The sequence below is a fragment of the Cuculus canorus genome, chromosome 1 (assembly GCF_017976375.1).
Source record: "Cuculus canorus isolate bCucCan1 chromosome 1, bCucCan1.pri, whole genome shotgun sequence".
In the NCBI taxonomy this organism is placed as follows: Eukaryota; Metazoa; Chordata; class Aves; order Cuculiformes; family Cuculidae; genus Cuculus; species Cuculus canorus.
The window spans coordinates 50,629,228-50,651,247 of NC_071401.1; the positions used below are offsets into that span (position 1 = coordinate 50,629,228).

Sequence of the window (22,020 nt, forward strand, 5' to 3'; positions counted from 1 at the left end):
AGGGATACCCTCGGCCCTGCCTTTTCCTGACGCCCAAACGGCAGCATCCTCCTTTGTGCGGGAAGGGCAGTTTTGGCGTTCCACCAAACGCTTCTCTTTCGAGAACTAACACACTCAGCACCCCAGGGCCAGTCACAGCGTTCCCCCCTCTCTCTCCCCACGTCTGCCCCCCTTCAGGGGAGCCCCAGTTTTTCCTGTCACGGGCAGCAACTCCTGGCAGATGTCCCTCAGCCGGAGATTCCCCCATTTCCCAGCCCACCTCTCTCCCCGACATTCCAAAACGTCGAGGGGCGTTGCTGCTCCGGGGCAGTGTAACTGTGGCGATTTCCTCCCTGTTAATTCGAGGCTGAATTAGGGCTGAGGCGGAGGCAGCCTCCTGGGGTACGGCTGGTGGCCCCGCGAGGGGCGGCTCCCCCGACGGGGCGTCCCGGAAAGGGTCTGCGGTGCACCTCGGGAGGAGGAGATCTCCGAGGAGAAGCCGAAGGCAGGCTCCCAAACCTTCTCCCTACCATGTGCTGCAGCCTCGGCTGCTTACTCGCTTTCTAACGGGAAGGAATCCCCCTCCGCCCCCACGGCCGCCGCCCTCTTTTTAGGAAAACCCTGGCTGCCGTTGCCTTCAGTCGCCGCCTCGGGCGTGAGTACACGCAGCCCGAGCCTCGCGTGGGCGTGGGGTGGTGTGCGTGGCACCAGGGCGTGTTTTCCCGCCTCGTCGATGAATGAACGATGGAGAAAAGAGAAGGGAAACGAGCGCCGAGCCCCTCGGCGTCACCGCGCGTGGGTCGCTCCGAGGCGAGGCGAGAAACCCCCGCTAACGGAAAGGCGGAGGAGCGGCTCCTGGGAGCAAGGCACAGGGGGAGCGGCAGCTGCTGCCCGCTGCCGGCGGGGACGGAGGGGAAGGCGAAGCGGAGAAGGGAAACGGGGGGCGCGCAGCGGGTGCGCCCCGTCGGGCCCCGCGCGAAGTTTCGCAAGTGCAACTTCGGGGGGCGGTGCGGGTCTGGGGGCGCGGGGGGCTGCGGGGGCGGGTCCCCCGCGGCGCCGGCGGCCTGAAAGGGAGCCAATCGCGCTGCCCCGGCCGCTGCCAATCATCGGGATCCGTCCAATCCCTCCGGTGCGGTGTCCGAGCCGTCTTTCCCACCGCGCCGCCGGAGTGTGCTGAGGGCTCTGCCAATCGCGGGCGGCCAGAGCGGGGCCGGGGATGCGCGGAGTTAGGAGCGCAGACAAAAGAAGTTAAAGAGCCGCTTAATATATACATGTTTTTGAAGGCGGGTAGAGGGAAAAAAATAACAACAGCGAGCGTAGATGGGCTTGGCTGTGTCGTTATGGAGCCCCCTTTGAGCAAGAGGAACCCGACACTGAGATTAGCGGATTTGGCAGCGGCTCAGCCCCATCCTCACCAGAACATGACAGGCTTCCCGGGGCTGGGTAACCACCACGTCCACCCCCACCACGCGGCCCACCTCCACCCGGGGGACGCGGGCGGCGACCCCGGCGGCGCCCTGACGCCGCTCGGACCCGAGCACATGGCTGAGCCCACCGCCCTCAAGCTCACGCCCGAGGCGCTCACCGCCGCCGCCGCCGCCTTCGCCGCTCCCGCCGCCACCACCGCCGCCGCCGCCGCCGCCACCGCCGCCGCCGCCACCACCGCCGCCGCCTACGCGCCGCCCGCCGCCGCCCTCCCGGGATTCCCGTCGGGGGGGGCCGCGGGACGGGAATTCCTCCTGCGGCGGGAGCTCCCCGCCGCCGCCGTGCACGGGGCGCTGGGCGAGCAGCACCCGCCCGCCGGGTCCCCCCACCTCCCGCCCCCGCCGCCCCACGGCGTCTTCATCTCGGCCGCCGGCACCTACGGGGCATCCGACGGGGCGCACGCCGCCTTCGCGCACGGCGAGCAGGGCGCGCCCGCCGGCCGCCACCCGCCGCTGAACGGGCAGATGCGGCTGGGGCTGGCGGCCGGGGAGCTGTACGGCCGAGCCGAGGCGCACTACGGAGCCGCCGCCGCCTCCTCCTCGGCGCTGCAGGGCTACGGCTCCGTCAACCTCAGCCTGGCGGCGGCGAGCGGGCACGGGCACCCGCACCACCCGCATCCCCACCACCATCACCACCATCACCACCACGGGCACGTCGGGGCGGCCGGGGCCTTCCTGCGCTACATGCGGCAGCCCATCAAGCAAGAGCTCATCTGCAAATGGATCGACCGGGAGCCACCGCCTCCTCCGCCTCCGCCTCCGTCGCCGGGCGGTAGGAAGCCTTGCTCTAAAACTTTCAGCACGATGCAGGAGCTGGTGAGCCATGTCACCGTGGAGCACGTCGGCGGGCCCGAGCAGAGCAGCCACGTGTGCTACTGGGAGGAGTGTCCCCGGGAAGGCAAGCCCTTCAAAGCGAAATACAAACTCATCAACCACATCCGAGTGCACACGGGAGAGAAACCCTTCCCCTGCCCCTTCCCCGGCTGCGGAAAAGTCTTCGCCCGCTCCGAAAACCTCAAGATCCACAAGCGGACTCATACAGGTGGGTGCCCCTCCCCGCCCGGCCGCCTCTATAAGGGGGTTCTTCCTTTTTCTTTCTTGGCTTTTTTTTTTTTTTTTTTCCCAATTCTTTATTTTTTTCCTTTCTTCCCCCCCCCCCCCCCCTTCCTCCTCTCTACGAACATGTGACTTTTTCATGAATAAGTAATTCGGCGGCACACGGGCCACGCACACGCAGCCCCGCACCGGCCCCTCTGCCCCGCACACACGTGTTCCCCCACCCCTCCCGCCCCCCCGCACTTTGGGCAACTCCCTCCCCACCGCCCTCCCCACACCGCGGCACCACCGGATAAACCCAACCCTTAAAAACCCACGCAGGACACGGGGGGAGACTAACGGAACGCCGAGGAGAGGATGAGAGCCTGGATTGGGGGGGGGTGTTCACCCCAAGCCTGGGGGATCCTCTGGGAGGCCCATCCCTCTCCAAGGACAGCTGTGCTGCCTTTCCTGCCGGTTCTGGCTCCGTGCGGGGGGCTCTGGGCCCCGCGGAGATGGGGCTGCGGGGGCTCTTGGGGGCGCAGTTCCCCTGCGCTGCGGGCGGCGTTGCCACGGGGGGCTACCGGGGCTACCGGGGCTACCGGAGCTGCCCCTGGGGCTCCAAAGGACTCGACCTCACTACCAGGGGTGCCCCTGCTACCGAGGCTACCGGGGCGCCCGGTGTTGCCGGTGCCGCCGGGGCTGATCCGGCTGCCGGGGATGCTCCCGCCCGCGGCGTTGCCGGCGGAGCCGGCAAGGAGGGCGCAGGGAAGGCTCTTGCCGGAGGACACTTCCCTCTCTTTGTGGATCTGAGGAGGAAACTTCAAAGCAGCCCCGGCAGCCCCGTGGGGCTTCGCGGAGCTGGAGTCGCGGGAGGAGGGAGCGGCACCCCCGGGGATGCCCCGAGGGACAGGGGTCCGGCTCGGGGCTCTCGGAGGGGATCGGGGGTGTCTGAGCCTTTAAGTCTTTCCCCCTCCTCTTTCTTTATTTTATTTTTGTTTTCTTTTTTTCTTTCTTTTTTTTTTTCCTTCCTTTTTTTTTTCCCTTTTCTTTTTACCTTTCTCCTCTTTTCTCGCCACTCCCGAAATACGCATTTCGAGTTGGGTGTAAAAACGCTGACGAAAACCGAACCAAGCCGGGATTTATAGTGGTAGACAAATATTATTCCTCGGAGGACACTTAAGGAAGTGGAGTTGCCGTAATTGCTTTCTTGATTTATTGTGTGCTGCTCGGGAAGAGAAAAGCGGTGACCGCGCAACGTGTTGTTCCGATGTAAAACCAAATGGCCCATGGCGGAAAGGATTATAGATTTTTATCTCCAGAATATATCAGGCATGAGTCCATGTGTAGCCGCGGAGATCTGAGGATGCCCAACTCTCTGCTGCCTGGGTCGGGGGATTTCTCCTTCGGAGGAGGGGGGGACGGGACATTGACACTTTTTTTTTTTGGGGGGGGGAGGAGGGCTGTTGTTGTGTTAATGGCACCGCGAAATGAGTTAGGTGCCGGAGGCCCGTGTTTTTGTCATCCAGCCGTTCCCATCTGTCTTGATTTGGAAAACAAAACTTCACCGCGGACCTTTCTAGGCTCCTCAACTCTTTCCCAAATCCCAGCTCCAAGGGGTGGGGGGCAAAAGGGGTGAGTCCAGGGGAGCCTTGAGAGTGGGGGGATTCAGCGGGAAGAGAGGTCCCCAAAATAATCTAAATAGGTACCGGGCAGAGTTTGCAGCTCTGAGTCGTGGTCGAGCGTCGCCCCGAGTCCCTGCGTGGGACACGGCCCCTTGCAAAGGGGGTCTGGAGGAGCTGGCAGCCGGGGGTCACTCGCAGCCCCCCAGGGGGGTGCCCACGCGTCAGCCCACGGGGCTGTCTCCACGCAGAAGGGGCTGTTGCAACAAAGCAGCCCTGGGGGCTTGCTGCTCCCCTCCTCTCATGACAGCTCGGCCCATGGGAGAGCGAAGGGGATGTGACTCTTCCCCCACGCACAGCCCTCGGGTGGACGAGGGATCCCAAACCTTCTGCCTGTCCCTATGAGATTAATTACTGTAATTTTTCCGCCTTGGCTTTAATTTAGTCATGTGCAGCTCGGGAGCAGGAGAGATTTACAAACTATTCGTTTATTATGGGCATTTTTGAGTGGAGGGGGAAAATAAAGACACATTAATTATATCATTAGGGGATTTTGCGTGCTCCTAGTAATGCCTTAGAGAAGTATGTCGGTAATTCAGGAGGTGTTTGCCTGCTTCTTCCTCCCCCCGCCCCTCGCCTCCCACCCCTTTCCTCTAAAGCATCACCCACTGCTCATCGCACCCTGAGGCTACAGCCCCATTTTGGGGACAAATCGCTGTTGCCACCCTCGACGGGGGCTACATCCAAACGGGAACCCTCCTTCCAGCAAAAACTGCTGCCCCCTCACCGAAGACAGTGCTCAGGATTTCTAAGCATCCCCCGAAGACTCCTAAACCCTGCCCGCCCCCCAAAAAAGGGTGAACCCAAAGCCTCTCCGTGCCCCCCCCGCCCCCCCCCGCCACCTCCACTGCTGCTGCCGGGAGGAGTCAGGGGACGGCCCCCGGCATCTCGTCCCCTTCCTTAGGTGGGAACCACCTACAAATAGTTAAACTCTGACGTGATGCCCTCGTCAGCGTGCCAGGGACACCTTCCCCGCTCCTGGATTTGTGTGGAATTGGACCGTCGCGATCCGGAGGCTGGAGAAGAAGAGCTACCTTGAGGGCTGTGGACCCCGATCCCGATCCACAGCCCTCAGGGGGGTGTGCACGCGTGAACCCACCGGGGAAGGCAGTTCTGTGAAGTCCCGACGGAGAGGGACACGCAGACGCTGCATCCCGGGGGGGCTCCGAGCATCTCTCGGAGGTGGCTGCTCTTGGGGCCACCGCCGGCAGCAGGAGGTGTGAGCCGGCATCCCTGGGGTAATACAGACATAAACCAGCCAAACCCGCCGGAAGATTCGCTTTGCTTTTCCAGATTCAAAAAAAAAAAAGAAAAAAGAAAAAAAAAGAAAGAAAAAGAACAAACGAGGTGACGCCAGATTTGTGTTGCTGGGAATGGCAGCGTGCGGGGTTTTCACGTGAAAACTCCACTTTAAATCCACGAGATACGTTTTCTTTCCACCCCTTTTAAAATTACACATATATATATATATTTTAAAGAATAAACCTGATCTTTCTGGTGCTACAACTCCGTTGGTGGGTGAGCTGATTTTAACTAAAAAGTTGACGCGAAAATAGGCTGCGGAGGCACGTGTTTATATACTTACAGCAGAGAAATACATGTTATTTTAAAAATGAAATTAGTTTTGTTTTTTTCCTTCGATATTTTTCTAAACGTGACGCGATTTTATGAACAGAAGGAGCAATAAAAAGCGCCTGGTGAAAATTAAAAAACGTCCACCGAGACAGCTGCTGGGTTGTTATTTTCTGAGCGCTCAGAGCAAAAGAGATCTGAAAACACACATCCCCCATGTCTAAACCCACAGCTTTTTTAACTCACGAGTCTCAATAGTCGTGACAAGGATTGTCTATGCAGGTCTTTCTGTAGCATGTAGCGTGGCAGGGAAAGGAAAAGTTGCTGTAAGAAACTCCGGTCCGTGTAGGGTAGAGAGACCTGGCATATTTCTTTTTCCTCTGGTGTCTCTGCAATAGGCATTTCCTCAGCCCTGTTGGCGAACTGAGGGTCGGTCCAGGGCAATGATGTGTGTGCCACAACATACACGTCCCAAGATCTGGGATATCAGAGCCGGGGCGGGGGAGGAGGAAAGGTACGCCAGGCAAACCCGCCCCGGGCTGATTTTCACAACCCCTTTCACTGGTAAAGCTCTTAAAATAGACCGGCCGGAGATTTTTAGACCCATATTAGCCCGGGGTAACCAGCTGCGGGAACAGCAACCCACTGCTGTCATCACCAGTGCCCAGGGTGGTCCTCCGTGCCTGCAGGTTCCCAGCTGATGGGTGCTCCCTCTTTAGACGGGGATGCTTAAACAGGTGTTACTTTTCTTCCGCCCTCCCCTCCCCCCCGCCCCCCAACTAATTATTCCCTCAGCATAGTGCCCCATTGGGAAAGGATTACGCAGGAGATGTGCCAGGAGAGCCAGGCTGCCGGCAAACGCCAGCCCTCGCAGGCGAAGGCATTGAGAGGTTTTGTTTGGGCTCGGTCATTAGAGCGGTAATGAAGGTTTCTCGTGTGCGAGGGGAGAGCCTCAGAGGGCAAACAAGGCAGGGCCCTGCCTGCGGCTGAGGGTTTGGAGCCCGCCAGGCACATTTCACAGAGTTCCTTGTTGTTCTTACTAAGTGGCAACCTGGTTTTAGCAGTGATAGCTTCATATATTTCCTTTAATCCTTCTTGCAAGTTAGCGAATAACTCTTCTATCATAACTGGATGATCTTTAAGGTCCCTTCCAACCCAAACTATTCTATGATTCTATGGTTCTATGATTCTATGGTTCTATGATTCTATGATTCTGTGATTTTATGATTCTATGACTCTTGGAAAGAATCAGCCTGATGCAGACATAGAGAATTTCCCCCTAACAGGCTGAAGTTAAACTTACAAAGAAATTAACGGTTTAAAACGTGAATCCGAAGGCATCGATCGTTGTGCCGGGTGCCACCGGCTCTGCCTGTTCTCTTCCAAAGCACGGGGGGAAATCGGAAGCCTCGCAATTGTCGTGAGAGGGGAGGAAAAAGGGGAGAAGGAAGGGGAAGGAGGGAGGCCCCGGTGCCGTGCCCTGTCGGTAACGGTGCCGTTTCTGTGTCCCGGCAGGAGAGAAGCCCTTCAAGTGCGAGTTCGACGGCTGCGAGAGGAAATTCGCCAACAGCAGCGACCGCAAGAAGCACTCCCACGTCCACACCTCGGACAAGCCCTACTACTGCAAGATCCGCGGCTGCGACAAGTCCTACACGCACCCCAGCTCCCTGCGCAAGCACATGAAGATCCACTGCAAGTCGCCCCCTCCCTCCCCGCCGCCGGGCTCGCAGGGCTTGCCGGGGCCCCCCGACGGCCCGCTGTCCCCCGACGGCGACACGGCCCCCCGCGCCGCCGCCCTGTCCCCGCCGGTCACCAACCTCAGCGAGTGGTACGTGTGCCAGGCGGGAGGGGGGGGCCGGCGGCCGCGCACCCCCTCCAGCGGCGGTACCTCCCCCCTCTCCGAGGAGGACGAGTCCCACAGGACCTCTGGAGGGAGAACGGCTCCCTAGGGCCGGGACGAGCCGTCGGTGACCCACGGCTGCAGCGGCAGCCGCCTGGCACGGGGGCTGGAGTGGAAGTGCCGTCAGGTTTGACTCGCGCTATTTATTCCGTGTACGAAACCCTATGGTGTTTGTACGGTAACTAATTTAATTAAAGAGACTCGGACTTTTTTTTTTTTTTAATTTTTTTGTTCTTTTGGTAAGGAAAAGCATTAATAACGCCACGCTGGGCCATCGCAGCGACGCTTCGCAGGGGGACGGTGCCAAGGGAGATGCCCGGCTCCCACCCTGCTCTGGATAAGAGACAGAGCCGGGGGAAGGCTGGGAGCTGGCAGAGCCCTCATCCTTCCCTGGAGTGGCTCCTGAATACTTTAGCTGCCGCCCCAGCGCCTCCTCCCCAGCCTGGCTAAAGCCCCACGTTTGCAGCGGCCTCCTGACCGTACAGCAGCACCTGCTGAAGTCCCGGCCGGTAGAGGACAGGTTACACATACCCTAAAATAAAACAAAATAAACGCATTTTCTCCTCCCCTCTTGCAGTTCAGCTCCTTTGTAAATATAGATTCCACTCCCCCCAACCCGAGTCGTGGGGTCCCACCCGGCATTTTCTCTCCAGCTCTCTTTCTTTCCCCTTTAGCCTTAACCAAGTGAAAACGATTTAGGGAAGGAAAGATAAAAGACTCAGCACTGCCTCATCGCTCCTCCACGGGTTTGTACGTGTATGGCTCCTAAAACTTAGCTGGAGAATAAAAGAAACCCGGTGCTATTTGACAACAGCAATACTGTGATACATTTTGGGTTGGGTGTTTTTTTTTCGCTGTAAAAAAACACACGAAAACTGACAGATAATTTCCCCTTTCTCGGGGTTGGCATTATTATTTCTTCTGGTTATTATTATTATTACTATTATTATTATTATTTTTAAAGTTCGTCTCGCAGGGGAAGGCTTTGCCTCTCGCTGCCTTCATCCCCATGTGCAATCAATTCGTGGCTGCGGGTGAAACATCCCCCCCCTACCCGGTCCCAGAGAGTGCCATGGGGGGAGGGAGGCGCGGGGATAGGGCTATTATTATTTGCTATTTTATATTTATATATATTTAGGTTGATTTCCTCTCTCCAGCCGAGCCGGTGCCTGCGCTCACTCTTGCTTTTCACCATCCCCCCGCGGTGGCCGGGCAGAGTCACCTGGGAGGAGTGGACCAGAGCTGCTGGGAAAGAAACAAGGAGGGGGGGTGAAAGGAGCCGGCTGAGGTCGGGGTGCCCACCTCCCCACACCCCCTCCCTGCGAGGCAGGGACCCCCCCTGCCCACCGCCCATCCGCCAGGAGCAGGGCGCAAATAAACTAAAGAGCACTAATTCCTCCTCAGAGACCCCGAGAAGAGAAGCGGCAGCCTCCCTCCCCTCCCCCAGGGCTTGTGGAAATGTGTTTTGTGTGCCGTGAATGGTGGATGTCGTCTTGTCATTGTTAATAACGTGTATGCGAACGCGATTATTTTGTACAGTCGAATTAATTTATTTTCTGACATCATCCTTTTTTTTTTTTTTTCCTTCGCCCCTTCCCTCTCTCTTGTATTTTTTTTATTTTTTTTATTTTTTTTTACTGGAAGAGTACAGAGAACACCAAAGAATTCTCTTATTAATTTTAGTGATAGATTGTTGTTTTTGATGCTGTGGTTTGTTAAAAAAAAAAAAATCATTATATTTTTCAGCTTACTTGAATGAACGATGTAATGTGAAATAGACTCTTCCTGCATGTCCTCCGTGCGGTGTGTTGGTGCTGATATAAATATATAGTTCATAGAGAGATTATATTATTAGTACAGTGCATGGTGCTGTCACTCTGGAAGCCGTTAAACGTTGTCTTCATATCGTTGTGTTGGGTCTAAAGAAGCAGGCGTTACTTTAAAAAAAAAAACAAACAGAAAACTTGAATAGAAAATAATTTTTTAAAGTTCTTTCGATTTGCTTTTTATTCGTTTTTTTTTTTCAAAGCCGATTTGAATAAATAGAAAATAATAAAGTAAGGTATGGACTTTTTAAAAGTATAATTTATGGAATGTAATCTTATTAGAGATATTTTGGTGCTGATTTATAAACGAACTTTTTAATTTATGCATTTTTTTCAACAACAGATTGCACTATACATTACTACATGGCAGGGTTTATAAACTATGGCTCGGGGGGATATATCACTATTTTTATGTACTTGCTACACATAGGGTCACACACTTGCCCATCAGTTTTATGACACATGATACCTCTTATATAAAATAATATTAATTTAATTTTTTTTATCTCTGTAAACCCCATAAAAAAGCAAAAAAAGAATTATTATCATGCAAATGAATAAAAATATTATTTCTGTGTATTGCATGTGCCTTACTGACAGACGAGGGGCAGAGACAGACCAAAACACCTCCCTCCCGAGGTTCAGTAGGTAGAGTCAGATACAGTCACAGCCTCAGAGGAGCAGCAAAGATTTGGGGGCGGCTGAGACATCCCGGCTTTTCCCAGCGAAACGTGTGAGTTAAAAAAGGTTCTCCTTCGGATTTACTATTCGGTTTGCAGGCACGCAGGAGGAGGATGCTCTGGGCCAAGCCAGCCCTGCCTGCCCTCCTGCTGCAGGCTTTGGTCCAGTCGATGTTTGTCCCTGGAAGTAAAGAGGGCTCTAGTGGGGAGAGGGGGGCAGAAGTGGGGGGGTTTGCCACCTCACGCTGGAGAGATTGGGTGCTTTGCTGCTGGCTTGCCATGCACAGGGCAAAGAGAGGCAGATAGATAGATAGACAGACGGACAGACAGACAAACGGACAGACAGACAAACGGACAGAACGCGGAGAAAACTCAGGCGTTTATACGCACGATATTCCCCATCTCTCTCAAGGACAGACAACTTATCAAAGTATCAAATCAAATCAATAAAAATGTTAATATTTGCTTTGGGGAAAAGATTTTCTTCCTGGCAATCTCGTCTGGCAGATGCTAGCGAGTTAAATAACACTACTCTTCAGCAGAAGACATAGTGGCAAAACCGTATGCCAGAAGATTATTCTGAAATAGAGTCAGGTCAGGCGAGAAATAACGCCAGAAGATCACTGGAATGAAAAAAAAAAAAAAAAAAAAAAAAGTTTTCAGGAGCTGAGTGAGGACACACGTTCCTTGTTTCGAGACAGGAAAACTCAGTGAAGCCCCTGTTGAAAAAATTCCGGGCAAAGTCATGTGTCAATATCCTCCAGGATTATTATTTTTTTTTTCTTTCCCTTGTATTTTTTTTAAATATATAAAATAAATAAAACCAGCACAGGATGATTTTTTTTCCCTCCATGTAATTTACCAGTGCTCGAAAATGACTGGTCAAAATGTCAAGAACAGTTTCACTAAAAGGTTAGAGTGTTTTTCAAGTCAGTTTTGTTAAATGTGGTAAAGGTGAAACAGGTTGCAAAGAGTTGTTTCAAGCCGAATGACAATAACCAACATACGAAGCAGAAAAACACTCATAAATGAGGGCTCCAATCAATGGGAAAACTTATAGCTCCCTAATGAAGTTTCTTGTGAAAAGGAGGGCGACACAAAGCCACCGAGACATGAATCATTCATGGGAAATATAAAAGATAAAAGATATCTGACAATGAGCAGAACCTTGTATAGAGTGTCTAAAACAAGTTTCCCCTTCTTATTTTAGGCTTCCCCCCCCTCCAGCCTCCCTCTCCTAGTGTTCCCTGCCCGCCCTATAGAGTTAACATTGACCAGTGCACGTCCTGCCCCACTTCAAAGTAATTTAGCCCAGAACGGAAGGCTTGGCGCTTGGACAATCTTCATGGTGTGTTAAGATTTCTATGGCAATTGGCAAGCAAGACGTTCCCATCTGAATATGGCTCAAAGAAAGCCACTTATTGACACCGAGTTGGCCATCATCAAAGACTTCATCTTTTTCCTAGGCGAAACGTGGTCCTAGCAAACACTGTTTAAATCATCTACCTTTGTAGTCGGGGCTTGGGAGATATCCCGCCACACACTATTGCTGGCGCTCGGCCCTTTAAAGCGGCGCTAGCGAAGTTTGAAGGGGCTCAGGAATATCGGGAGTGTGGGAAATGGCATTGCGGGGCCGGGGGGAGGAGAAGCTGCGCCCCCCAACACCCCCTCCATGGGCAGGGATTGGGTGTCCCACACGGGGCAGGCGGCTGCTTTGCTTTTCGGGAGCGGTGGGGGACAAACAAGGCTTTTTTTCAGGGTTTTTCTCGGCGTTTTTTTGTGCTGTTTGAGATGTCGCCAGGAAGGATGGATTGTCAGCATCCATCCCCCCCTACTCCCTCCCCCCCCCCCCCCCCGGCAAAATATTCGCAGGTAGAACGAAGTAGGAGAGGTCATGGAACGCGGTGGCACACGCAGTGACACAGGCACACACGGACACGCAGTTACAGACGGACACACGGTGACAGACGGACACACCCGCTCCCCCCCGCATCCCGCGCCCACAACCACGCTCCCGCATTCACACACACACCACGCAAGTGCCTAATCAGGCAGGGAGAAGTTCAAAGGCAGGTTCTTTGAAATTCAAACTACTGCTTTTATGGTACATCAACATGGAGCGTTAGGATTGCTATGGCAATGAGCGCAGCAAAAGCAAGCTGCATTTAAAATAGTCCACCTCGATTCGAGACACTCTATTAAGATACAGTTGCATTGACCTTTAGTTTCATGCCGTGTTAGCGCAGTCAATTTTCACTTCATCAGAACGTCTCATATATATTTTTTTTTTTCGGCCCTTCTCCCTCCCCCATATCCCCTCCCCTTTTTTAGGACACCCCCCCCCCCAACTTCAGCGGATAAACAAACAAACAAATAAGCGGAGAAGGTCCAGCTCTCCTCCTCCTCCTCTGCCCCCCGCCTTTTTAAATTCTTTTTTTCCCACCTAAGCACTTTTATTTGCAGAGCGATTGTTCTTTGTTTATTTAATACAAGTACTGTGTGAATGGTGAAAAATAAACACGATGAAAAATAACCAAACAGATGATTCCGCCAAGTGAAAAAGCCCGGACTTAATAAAAGTGCGAAGCAGTCACCGTTGAATGAGAAATCCTTTGAAGTGGAACTTATTATAGGAAGAATACTTTTTGGTTTCCCTAACGACGCTGCTGAATTGAAAGGGCTCGCCTTTGTCAACGATTTGTTCTCCTTTGCCGGGATGCCCGCAGAAATTACTTACATGGGCTGCCTTAACATGCAGCCTGCAAATCAGTAACTTCCCAGCTCAGACTCGCAGACGCCGCTCTCCTAAGGACAAAAAAGAAGTCAGGAGGAAAACACCCCAACCTTTCACTCAGCCTCTTATTTTGGGGAGTGGGAGGTGGCGGAGGGAGAAGAGGGGGTTTGAGAGGGTTGGGGGTGGTGGTGAGGGAATAGGGAAGGCGGGTGTCCCCCCGCCTGTCCCCGCTCTGCCCCGCCCGGCTGCGACACCCGCAGTGGCACCGCTGCTCCACTCCGTCCCGGCTGGAGCAGGGGGTGGCGGGGCTCCTCCGGCAGCTCCGTGGCTCTCCTTCCCCCCCTCCTCTCTTCCCCCCCCCCAATCCTTTTTTTTTCCTCCTCTGCCAAGTGATTTTCCCAGGCAGAGACATATTTAATAAGGGTCGTTTATTACGAAGGCGCTTTGAAGGGTCGCCCCTGAAGCCCTGTGTCCATTAAAAACATGGAGGTGACATTTAAACCTCGTTTTAAAGGAGCTCTGGGGTAGTTCAATGAAAGGCAACTCGTTTGTCTTATGAGCTTGGAAACAACCTCCCTTCTTCTCCTTTTGACCACATGGCATAACTCAAAAACAATAGTTCAAAAGTAAAATGGCATCGTGGTGTTCAGCCTCAGACAGGCACCCATCTAGCAGGAGAGAAAAGGGATAGTCCATAACACAATGTGCTTTTTGTGTCCGACTCTGTCACAAGGATTTCGTTGTTTGCTTTAGAGGCTGCGCCTGTTATACTTTCTTGAAAGTGCTTGTGTTAAACAAGAGTTATAAGTCATCCAAAACAACAAACATTTTGATTTTCTTTGCCTAAAGGGTTTTCCCTGGCCATGGGCACCGTGAAAAAATAATGTACTTGCTGAGAAAGGAGCACCAGTAGTAGCATTACAAGCGCAGTGCATTAAATATTGAATGACACGAGGAAAAAAAAAAAAGAGAGCTTGTCGAGGGGCACTCAGCCTTAAAGTCTTTCTTCAACTTTGTCTTCAGTGCCTGTTGGACTATTTAAGATGGTGTTAATTAAGGGCTGCATCTGATTCCACTACCCCCCAGCTTTGTCTCTTTGCAGCGCTCCCGTCAATAGCCCCTCTCAACCGCGAGCTTTCCCCACACGTTGGTTTAGTGGTGCATGTGTCACTTCTTATTTCGAGGCTGAAGAGAAACCCGGATCGTGCATTAAGGGCAACGGGGAGATAGTAATCAAGCGGTATTCCAGGGCCAGGAGGGGACAGAGGGGCAGGGGCAGCAGGAGGGTGCGGCGGCCAGGGCTGGAGCAGGGCGGCAGGGAGAGGACCGGGGGCACCGCGCTGGGGTGAAAGCCTGTTTGCACATTGCCAACAGCCTGTTTGGCAAACAAGAGGCGGGCGAGCTTCATTTGTTTCAAATTAATCGTTTTCCGAAATTAAAAAAAAAAAAAAACACACAAAGAAAAAAAATAAAAAAAAAAACAGAGGGGGAAAAAAAAAGAAATAAAAAGAGAAAAAAAAAAACCAACCAGCACTCCCCAAAATCCTGTAAGAGAGCAGGAGGGGCCGTCTCAAGCCGCTTGGTCCCCTGTGTGAGCCCACGCGTGCCTGCGTGGGAAGCCTTGGCGTGTGCCTCTGCTCCTTCCCGGCTGCATCCCAGCAGCTGCTGGCTCTTGTGTTTGTGTCCCCCCCTCTAAATGGGCCCGTGCCCGTGCCAGACACCCCTCGGGGGCATTTATCATCCCGTATCGAGGGGCTGGCTACTGCCCCCTCCGCAGGGAGGACAGGGGCACCCCGGTTTTGGGGGAGAAGCTGTTCTATCCCTATTCCCGCGCTGTCGGGGCTGCTCCAGCCATCGGGGGCGCCACTGGGGGTCGTTTCCCCCCACACCCCGTCCTCTCGCTGAAGGCCGAGAGGGGATTTGCCCCTGGGGGGCATCGCCTCCCCGCTCAACAAACACCATCAGCGGCGGGGGGGGGGGAAATTGGGAGGGATGCTCCACTTTTCTCCCTATCTCCTTTGCAACTCGCCAAAGGCACCGGGCGTTAAAAGGAAGGGGGCGCAGAGGGCAGGTGTGGGGGGCTGGGATGCCCCGTTCCCCCGGGACCAGAGGGGGACCCACCGCCCCCACAGCTCCCTCCAAGCTGGGGTGCGTTGGGGAGAGAGTCGAGGGGCCACCTCCGCTCTGCCCTGCCCTAGGGGCGAGGGGAGTAGAGCCGAGCGTGGGGCTGGGAAACCAAATAGCCGGATTTTCTTCTTCGTAGTCGTCTTTTTCTTTTCTTTTCTTTCTCTTTTTTTTTTCTTTTTTTTTTTTTTTTTTTTTTAATGTCTGTGTTCCCCCTCTCCTCCTCCTCCTCCTCCTTTCACACGGCGAGCCCGTCTAAAGCGCTCCAACTGGCCTTTTCAAACAAGAAAACCCTTCAAGGAAAAATGGGCACACATCCCCTTCCAGGCACCTTGCCAAAAATCTCCCAAGCACCCTACCTGGCATCCTAGCTTAAGTTTCTTCAAGAAGTGTGTGTGTGTGTGAGTGTGCGGGGCGGGGGGGGGGGGATCGGGGCCGCGGGGGGGGGGGTGGAATTACAGCCGCCCTGTAGTGGTAGACACAAGTTCAGAGCTCCACTTCCCCCGTCTTTAATTAGGCTGGGGAGAGCCGCAGAGGCGCCTGGTTGATGTGCAGGCGAGGCGGCCGGGCCGAGCGAGTGAGTACCCAGCGCAGCCCCGACGGGACGGGGATGGGCGCCCGGGGAGGAAAGGAGAAAAGAGTTGTGGGTGGGGGGGGATGCGCCCGCCGGGGGTGGTGGTGGGGACTGCGTACTGGAGAGGGGGCGATCAGGCCCCCTTCTCCCTCCCTCCCCCGGAGGAGGGGATGGAGGGAATGAGAGTGGGAGCAGTGGGCTGGGGGTGTGCCAGGGTGACTCGCGTCCCCAAACTTGCGGTGCGAGTTTGGAAAGGCCAGTGCCGGTGCTGCAAAAAGTCAGCCCGAACCAGCTGTGACTTCACCTATTAGCCCCGATGTCTTTCCGAGGAGATTGGCGGAGTTAAACATCCCACAATGGGCGCTCTGGGGCGTCTCCAGCCTGACCTCTACCCGGTTTTAATAGTTTCATAGGAACTTCATTAAATCAATTACTTAGTGAGCACATCATCATTTATTTGTAATTAGCACTGAAGAGCTTGATTTTTGCAGCAGCCCGCAGCCCGGTTCCCAGCGGGGTTGGCCATGTACTACAAGCACTTTTGTTTGCTGTGTGTGTTGACTCGTGGTATTATTCGGCCGCCACAATAAAAGTGTAATCTTCACGTCTTAATCTAGCGTTCAGGGGGGAAAGGAAAACAAACACGGAGGGGACGAGGCGCCGGTTCCGCGTCTCCCCTCCCCAGCAGCGGCTCCCGGGAGGAGGGCGGAGGGTGGGATGGAGCCCGGGACCCGAGGGGAGGAAAAGGGGAGGAAATGGGTCATCCGCAGCCAGGACAAAAGGGAGCGGCTCGGTGGTTTGAAGGGCATGAAATAAGGGCTGCTGCAGCTGCGAAGGGGCTGCCCGGAGCCGGGCAGGGAGTGATGGAGGCGGGGGAACCGGCGAGGCTCGGAGCTGCAGGAGGCTGGGGGCAGCAAGGAGGCTCCCTTTCCAGGGGGTTCGGGGCGGGGAAGGGATGGGAGAGGGCAGGGAAAGCCGCCTCGGGCGCGGGGTGAGCGGCCGGGGATGGGTGGGAGAGGAATAATCCCCCCTCACCAACCAACAGACCGACACATCAAACACCCATCCAAGCAGGTTTCCTCGCTTCTGCCACGGCCCCCACGCGTGGGGCGCCCCACGGCTGCCCCCAGGCGACAGCCCCGGCCCCGCTCTCTCCCAGAGCATCGCTGAGCGCCCAGCGCCGGCAGGGACAGGGAGACCCGGGGGGGAGGTACCGAAAATGCCGGCAAATAACCCAGACTGGGAATTATTTAGGGACGGGAGCAACTGTTTTGTGCGAGGAGGAAAAAGGTTGTCAGGGCACGCAGCCACCACAATAAGCTCCGCAGTGGGAGCTCGTGCTTTGCCATCAGCAACTACTTCGTGTTATCAGGAGAACCGGGCTTTGCAGCTCCCCCGGGCTGGGCAGGGGACTGGGAGAGGGGATGGCTTTTGGGGTGTCTGTCCACCATGTGCTCCCCTTCCTCCTAGGGAAGGAGGGGTTGGAACCCCATTAGAGGCGACAGCATATCTGCAAGCTCCCCGGCTCACCCGCCCCAGTCGCGGGGGGGGGGGGCATCAGGACGGGCACTCACGGGAAACTCCACAGACGAGGGGGCGGGAAGGGCTCTATATAGCCCTGGGTGGGGGCAGTACGTCCAACGTGACACCCCCACTCCGCTCCTCAGGTGCTGCCCCCATTCCACCTGCAGAAGGGCTCCACTCCACCTCCTTCCACCCGCCCAGACCTTCCCCACGGAAACCCGCCGGGGTGAACGGGACAAACAGCCACGGAGGGGCCCAATCCTTAATTTCCATCCTCATCACAGCGAGAGCCGGGATGCGGGGGCAAAGGAAGGGTGCAAATGCCACCCGCAGCGCTGCCGCCCCTCACCGTGCTGTCGGGTCGGGCATCCATTGAACCCCGGCCCGGGCCGTGGGGGATCGGGGCACAGAGCCCCCTCGGGTGCAAGGGCTGAAACTAGGAGGGGGTGAATGTTGTGTCTTTGGCAGGGCGGGGGCCACCGCCCATCCATCGCCCTCTCCCGAGCTGCAGGATGTGCAGACACAGGGGATAAAACACGCGGGTACTGGGAGGAGGGAAAAAAACCCGGAATCCACCGCTCAGGAATCATGCAAGTGCCGAGGGTGTCCGGAAGTTTCCTAAATTAATGCAAAGAGAGGGGGGGAAAAACCCACCCCAGTTGGGACTGGGAGCCAGGAGAACTGTTTACTCGAGCAGAGCAGCCGGGATGCCACATGGGTTTGATTGCTGCGTGGTTTTAATATTAAGAGAGTCTATCGAACGTATTGAATCTCTCCTGGTCGAAAACAGCTGCCCGAAGAGCTGAGCAGAGCGGATTTGACCCCAAAGTTGCGTTAAACTCTCTTAACCGCTGGGTCTCTTAGTCTGGGAGCTGGGAGAGCATGCTCACCCTGTCCCAGAATGGGCGGCCAAGTCATAGGATCATGGAGTCATAGAATGGTTTGGGTTGGAAGGGACCTTAAAGATGGTCCAGTTCCACCTCCCTGCCATGGAACAGAACATCTCCTGCTAAACCGGGCAAAGTCCAGGTGCTCCTGCTCCTCCTTCCCCTGGGCAGCTTCTTCCACAGGCATTGCCCTCGCAAGGTTGTGGAGCTAGGATTTTTTTTTGTGGGGTGTTATTTTTTGGGATGGGGGCATGGAAATGGTGTGACATCCCTGGGCTTTCCCAGCCCGGGAAGTGCAGGGAGAGAAGGCTGGGCTGGGTGCAAGCTGCAGGAATCAGTACGCTGCATTCCGCGGGTGACATGAATTCCTTGTGGGTGGTGGGTGAAAGAAAGAGGGAAGGAAAGAAGGAAAGGAGGAAAGGAATAAGGAAGGAAGGAAGGAAGGAAGGAAGGAAGGAAGGAAGGAAGGAAGGAAGGAAGGAAGGAGAGAAAGAGAGAAAGAAAGAAAGAGAGAAAGAGAGAAAGAGAAAGAAAGAAAGAAAGAAAGAAAGAAAGAAAGAAAGAAAGAAAGAAAGAAAGAAAGAGGCATTCCCTGTGTCACAGGCTCTGTATGTGTAACAGGGGTGCCCATGAGGGGCAGTTCAGTCCCCCTACCTCCATCCTCATCTCTGGCCCCCGCAGCCTGTCCTGCCCGGTCATGGCTGTTCCTGCCCAGGTCTGCGCATCCCTGCCTATGCTTCTCTGTCCTGCCCATTCCTGCCATCCCTGCCTGTCCTGCTTCTTCCTGCCCTGCCTGCACCTCCTGGGCATGCCCGCTTGGACAAGCGACCCTTCACCTCTGAAGCTGGCGCTGTTAATCGCTGGCAAGGAGTTAATATGCATTTATTGAAGGCTGCAACTGCTCGTGGACGACCCTTTCATCCTTAATAAGGAGGAGGAAAGCTGCCTCCCATGGGATATGGGTGAAGAATGGAGGTTCAACAGGACAAACCTGGTCAGCTCTCCCCTCTCCCAAATCTGGAGCGGGGGGGCCCAGGCACCCACCATCACCAACCTGGATAGCAGATAGTATTTGCAAGTTGGGGCTGTGCTACCGAATATTTTACAGCAGCTGTTTAACATTCCCCTACCCTGTTATTAAACATGAATAGGAATAATTTAAGATGACAAAGTAAAATGAAATAAAACCCTTCTTTTCATTCTGCTAAGAGACAACAACTAATTAAGGAATATTTGAGTCTCACAAAAATGCAGCCTCTTCTTCAGTGACACAAAACTTATGTTTTAAAACCATACCCAAACACAAACCAACCCTATCCAACCCAGGCTCAGGCACAACCTCAGTCTAAGCCCTGGCTCTCCAGAGGCAAGGGCAGGTCAAAGGCAGGAGCTTGCTGCCTTGACTCTACCCCAGCCCAGATCCCCTCGGAGGAGGCTTCCTTTAGGCTTTTATGTTAGGCAGGGAGGTAGGCTCAGCCCAGAGCAGCTTTTCAGATTCCAAGTCTGCTGGTGGTGAGCCAAGGCAGCACCAGCTGCTGGCTTCAATAGCTATGACCAAGACTGCCTCACGGTCAGGAACCCTTGGATTTTTTTTCCCCCTCTCCTCTAGTGCAGAAAAAATGTCTCCCTTGGAACTGTCCCTCATGCAGTACCTGGGAACTTTGATTTATTTTATGCTACACCATCAACCAACCAAGGGCTCAACCCAGCAATCTGCCCAGGATTTTACTAAGATCTTTCTCCTTGTGCCCATTTACTTCATCAGGACCTATATTTCTGTTCTCTAGTTAGTTATGTTCTTATGCCAGATGCATTTGCCATTTGGTGCATCCTGTAGAGGGTAAGAGAAATATAACCCAGAACTGAGCGTATCCTGCCCCGATTGCTGGGACTATACCTGTGGGCTTTGATGCTTGCACCTGGGACTTTCCCAGGGGTACAAGCCTGCCAGGCAGTGCTTGGAGGTGAAGCTTTGAGCTGAGTGCATGCAATCCTGCACCAACCTACTCAAACAGAAAGCAAAAGTGGAAAGGTCTTATCCCCAAATACAGTAAGGAACCGCAAGCACAGAGCTCTTCCAGTGGGTTAGTGAATAGCCCCAGTTCGCCAAAGCGTTCATGAGCTGGAGAGCCAAGGATTTAGAAACATTTTATAGTTATTTAAATGGAGCTACACTGATTATTTTGTAAGCCACCATAAAGTGTGAGTTCATCTGCCTCTTGGCTGCTCCGGTTCTGCTTTGCGTTCTTCTCAAGGAAAGGCCATTTCTGCAACTGCAACTAAAAACCTGCTACACACTGATAGCACGTGCAGCTACACACACCTGGCTCCCAACCCTCTCCATGGACACCAAGCTCATCCAAACACCCTTGGATCATGCTCATTAGGAGAGTAAAATCCAGAATATGGGGAAACTAAAACTCAGCCTCAGAAGGAAGGCGATACTACAGGCATTCAGCTGCCTTCTCCCTTGAGCTCTCCAAGGACACAAGCTCTCCCTTGTCACTGCGCAGAGCCCAGGGTGAAGCAAGGTCCATTTAACAGCGGATGCAATGTTATATGAATGGCATGTTTTGTAGTGTTTGCTTTATTTTTATTACTTTGCGACTTAAGAAGCAGAGTCCCAAATATACTAGGAGGCGAAGTATTGGTTCTTTCCTTTCTGAGTTGCTCGTGCATTGAGGAAATAAGAATTTTACAATGCCCATGTGTCTAAATCAGAATTAAAAAAGGGGATGTGGAGCATTTAATTTAAAAAAATTGCTCTGAACTTCAAAAAAGATAGGGCCTAATCATGCTGTGCTGCCCAAATCAGAACTGTTTCACCTGCTGCCCTGGCAGAAGCATCGCTTACAGCTTCCCTTCTCCCCATTGGTCCTGTGGGTCTAACAAACCAGCAGAGACAGGGGCTGGGAAGGAACATGTGTCCCATCCTCTGGCTGGGCAAGGGTAGGGGCAGCCCAGACTTGCGGATGGAAAGGGTAACTGTCGAGAGGCTGTGAACGTGCAGAGAGCCTGTGTTCATCTTCAGGCAGCCCTTGTGTCCTCCCCAGGGGGGAGGAATGTGCACCTATTGTATGCTGCCTTCTGTCTGCTTCTTTGAGGAGGGCCACCTTCACCTCCCAAGAAAAGGAGCCCACCGCTACCCTTGCACCACAGGGACAGTGACCGTGCTCTGATATGGTGTGACACCTTCCAGCTTCCCCACACCGACACGGAGCTCCCGACTCGCGGATGGAAGCAGTATCATTTGCTGGGCTGGCATGGAGCCCTGGTGCTCCCCGGTGACAAAAGCGATGGATATGTGGGCTGCTGGTGACACGGATGTGCAGGCTGTGGGCTCTGGCAGTAAGCATGGATCAGCACTGGCAGAGAGTGCTTGATTGATGGCTGGATATTACAAGGGGGTGGTACAGTAGATGTGTCGAGCGAGCTTTAGCATACCCAGCCCAGAAAACCAGCGATTATATCAAAATGGCAGCTTACAACCATGCCTAAATAAAGGTGCTTGCTTACAAGCGCAGTGAACTCAGCCATTTCCTAATGCCAGCACTAGATTTGCTTTCTGCATTTGCATCTGTGACTTGCCTGAGCTCTGCACGTAGGGGAATTTAAAAACAATCATTCGTATTTTCTTCCTGGTTTCTGAATGAACCAGGCTCCTGCAGAAAAATAGCAGGGGGGAATATATTTCTGTTCAGCGATATAGCATTCTAGTCTAGGCATTTGGAGAGTAAAAGAGTAAATGTATAAAGCTGCGAAGAGATAATACATGGGGAAATGATTTTTAAAATACAGAGGTAAAACCAGGATTATACTTTTCCAGAAGCAATTTGTAGACTATGTGGCAATAAGAATTGACACAGCAAGTGCGAATCTTGGATGAACATATATAGATGCTATAGGGATCCTTCATCCACCATTTAAAACAAATGATTAAAGTCACAACATTACAGTGTGCAAACATGAAGGTATGCATACATGCACATGCAGATACGCAGGCAAGGATGTGCCTTCAC

At 54.0% G+C, this 22,020-nt stretch overlaps 1 protein-coding gene across 1 annotated transcript; it reads left to right on the forward strand.

Annotated features, from left to right (window-relative positions):
• Positions 1-1,058: 1,058 nt before the first annotated feature.
• Positions 1,059-7,853, forward strand: ZIC5 (Zic family member 5). Its single transcript, XM_054081846.1, is given in 4 exon segments — positions 1,059-1,579; positions 1,581-1,653; positions 1,656-2,505; positions 7,268-7,853. Coding segments are annotated over 4 exon segments (1,686 nt in total). The 5' UTR covers positions 1,059-1,250; the 3' UTR covers positions 7,702-7,853.
• The last annotated feature ends 14,167 nt before the right edge of the window (positions 7,854-22,020 follow it).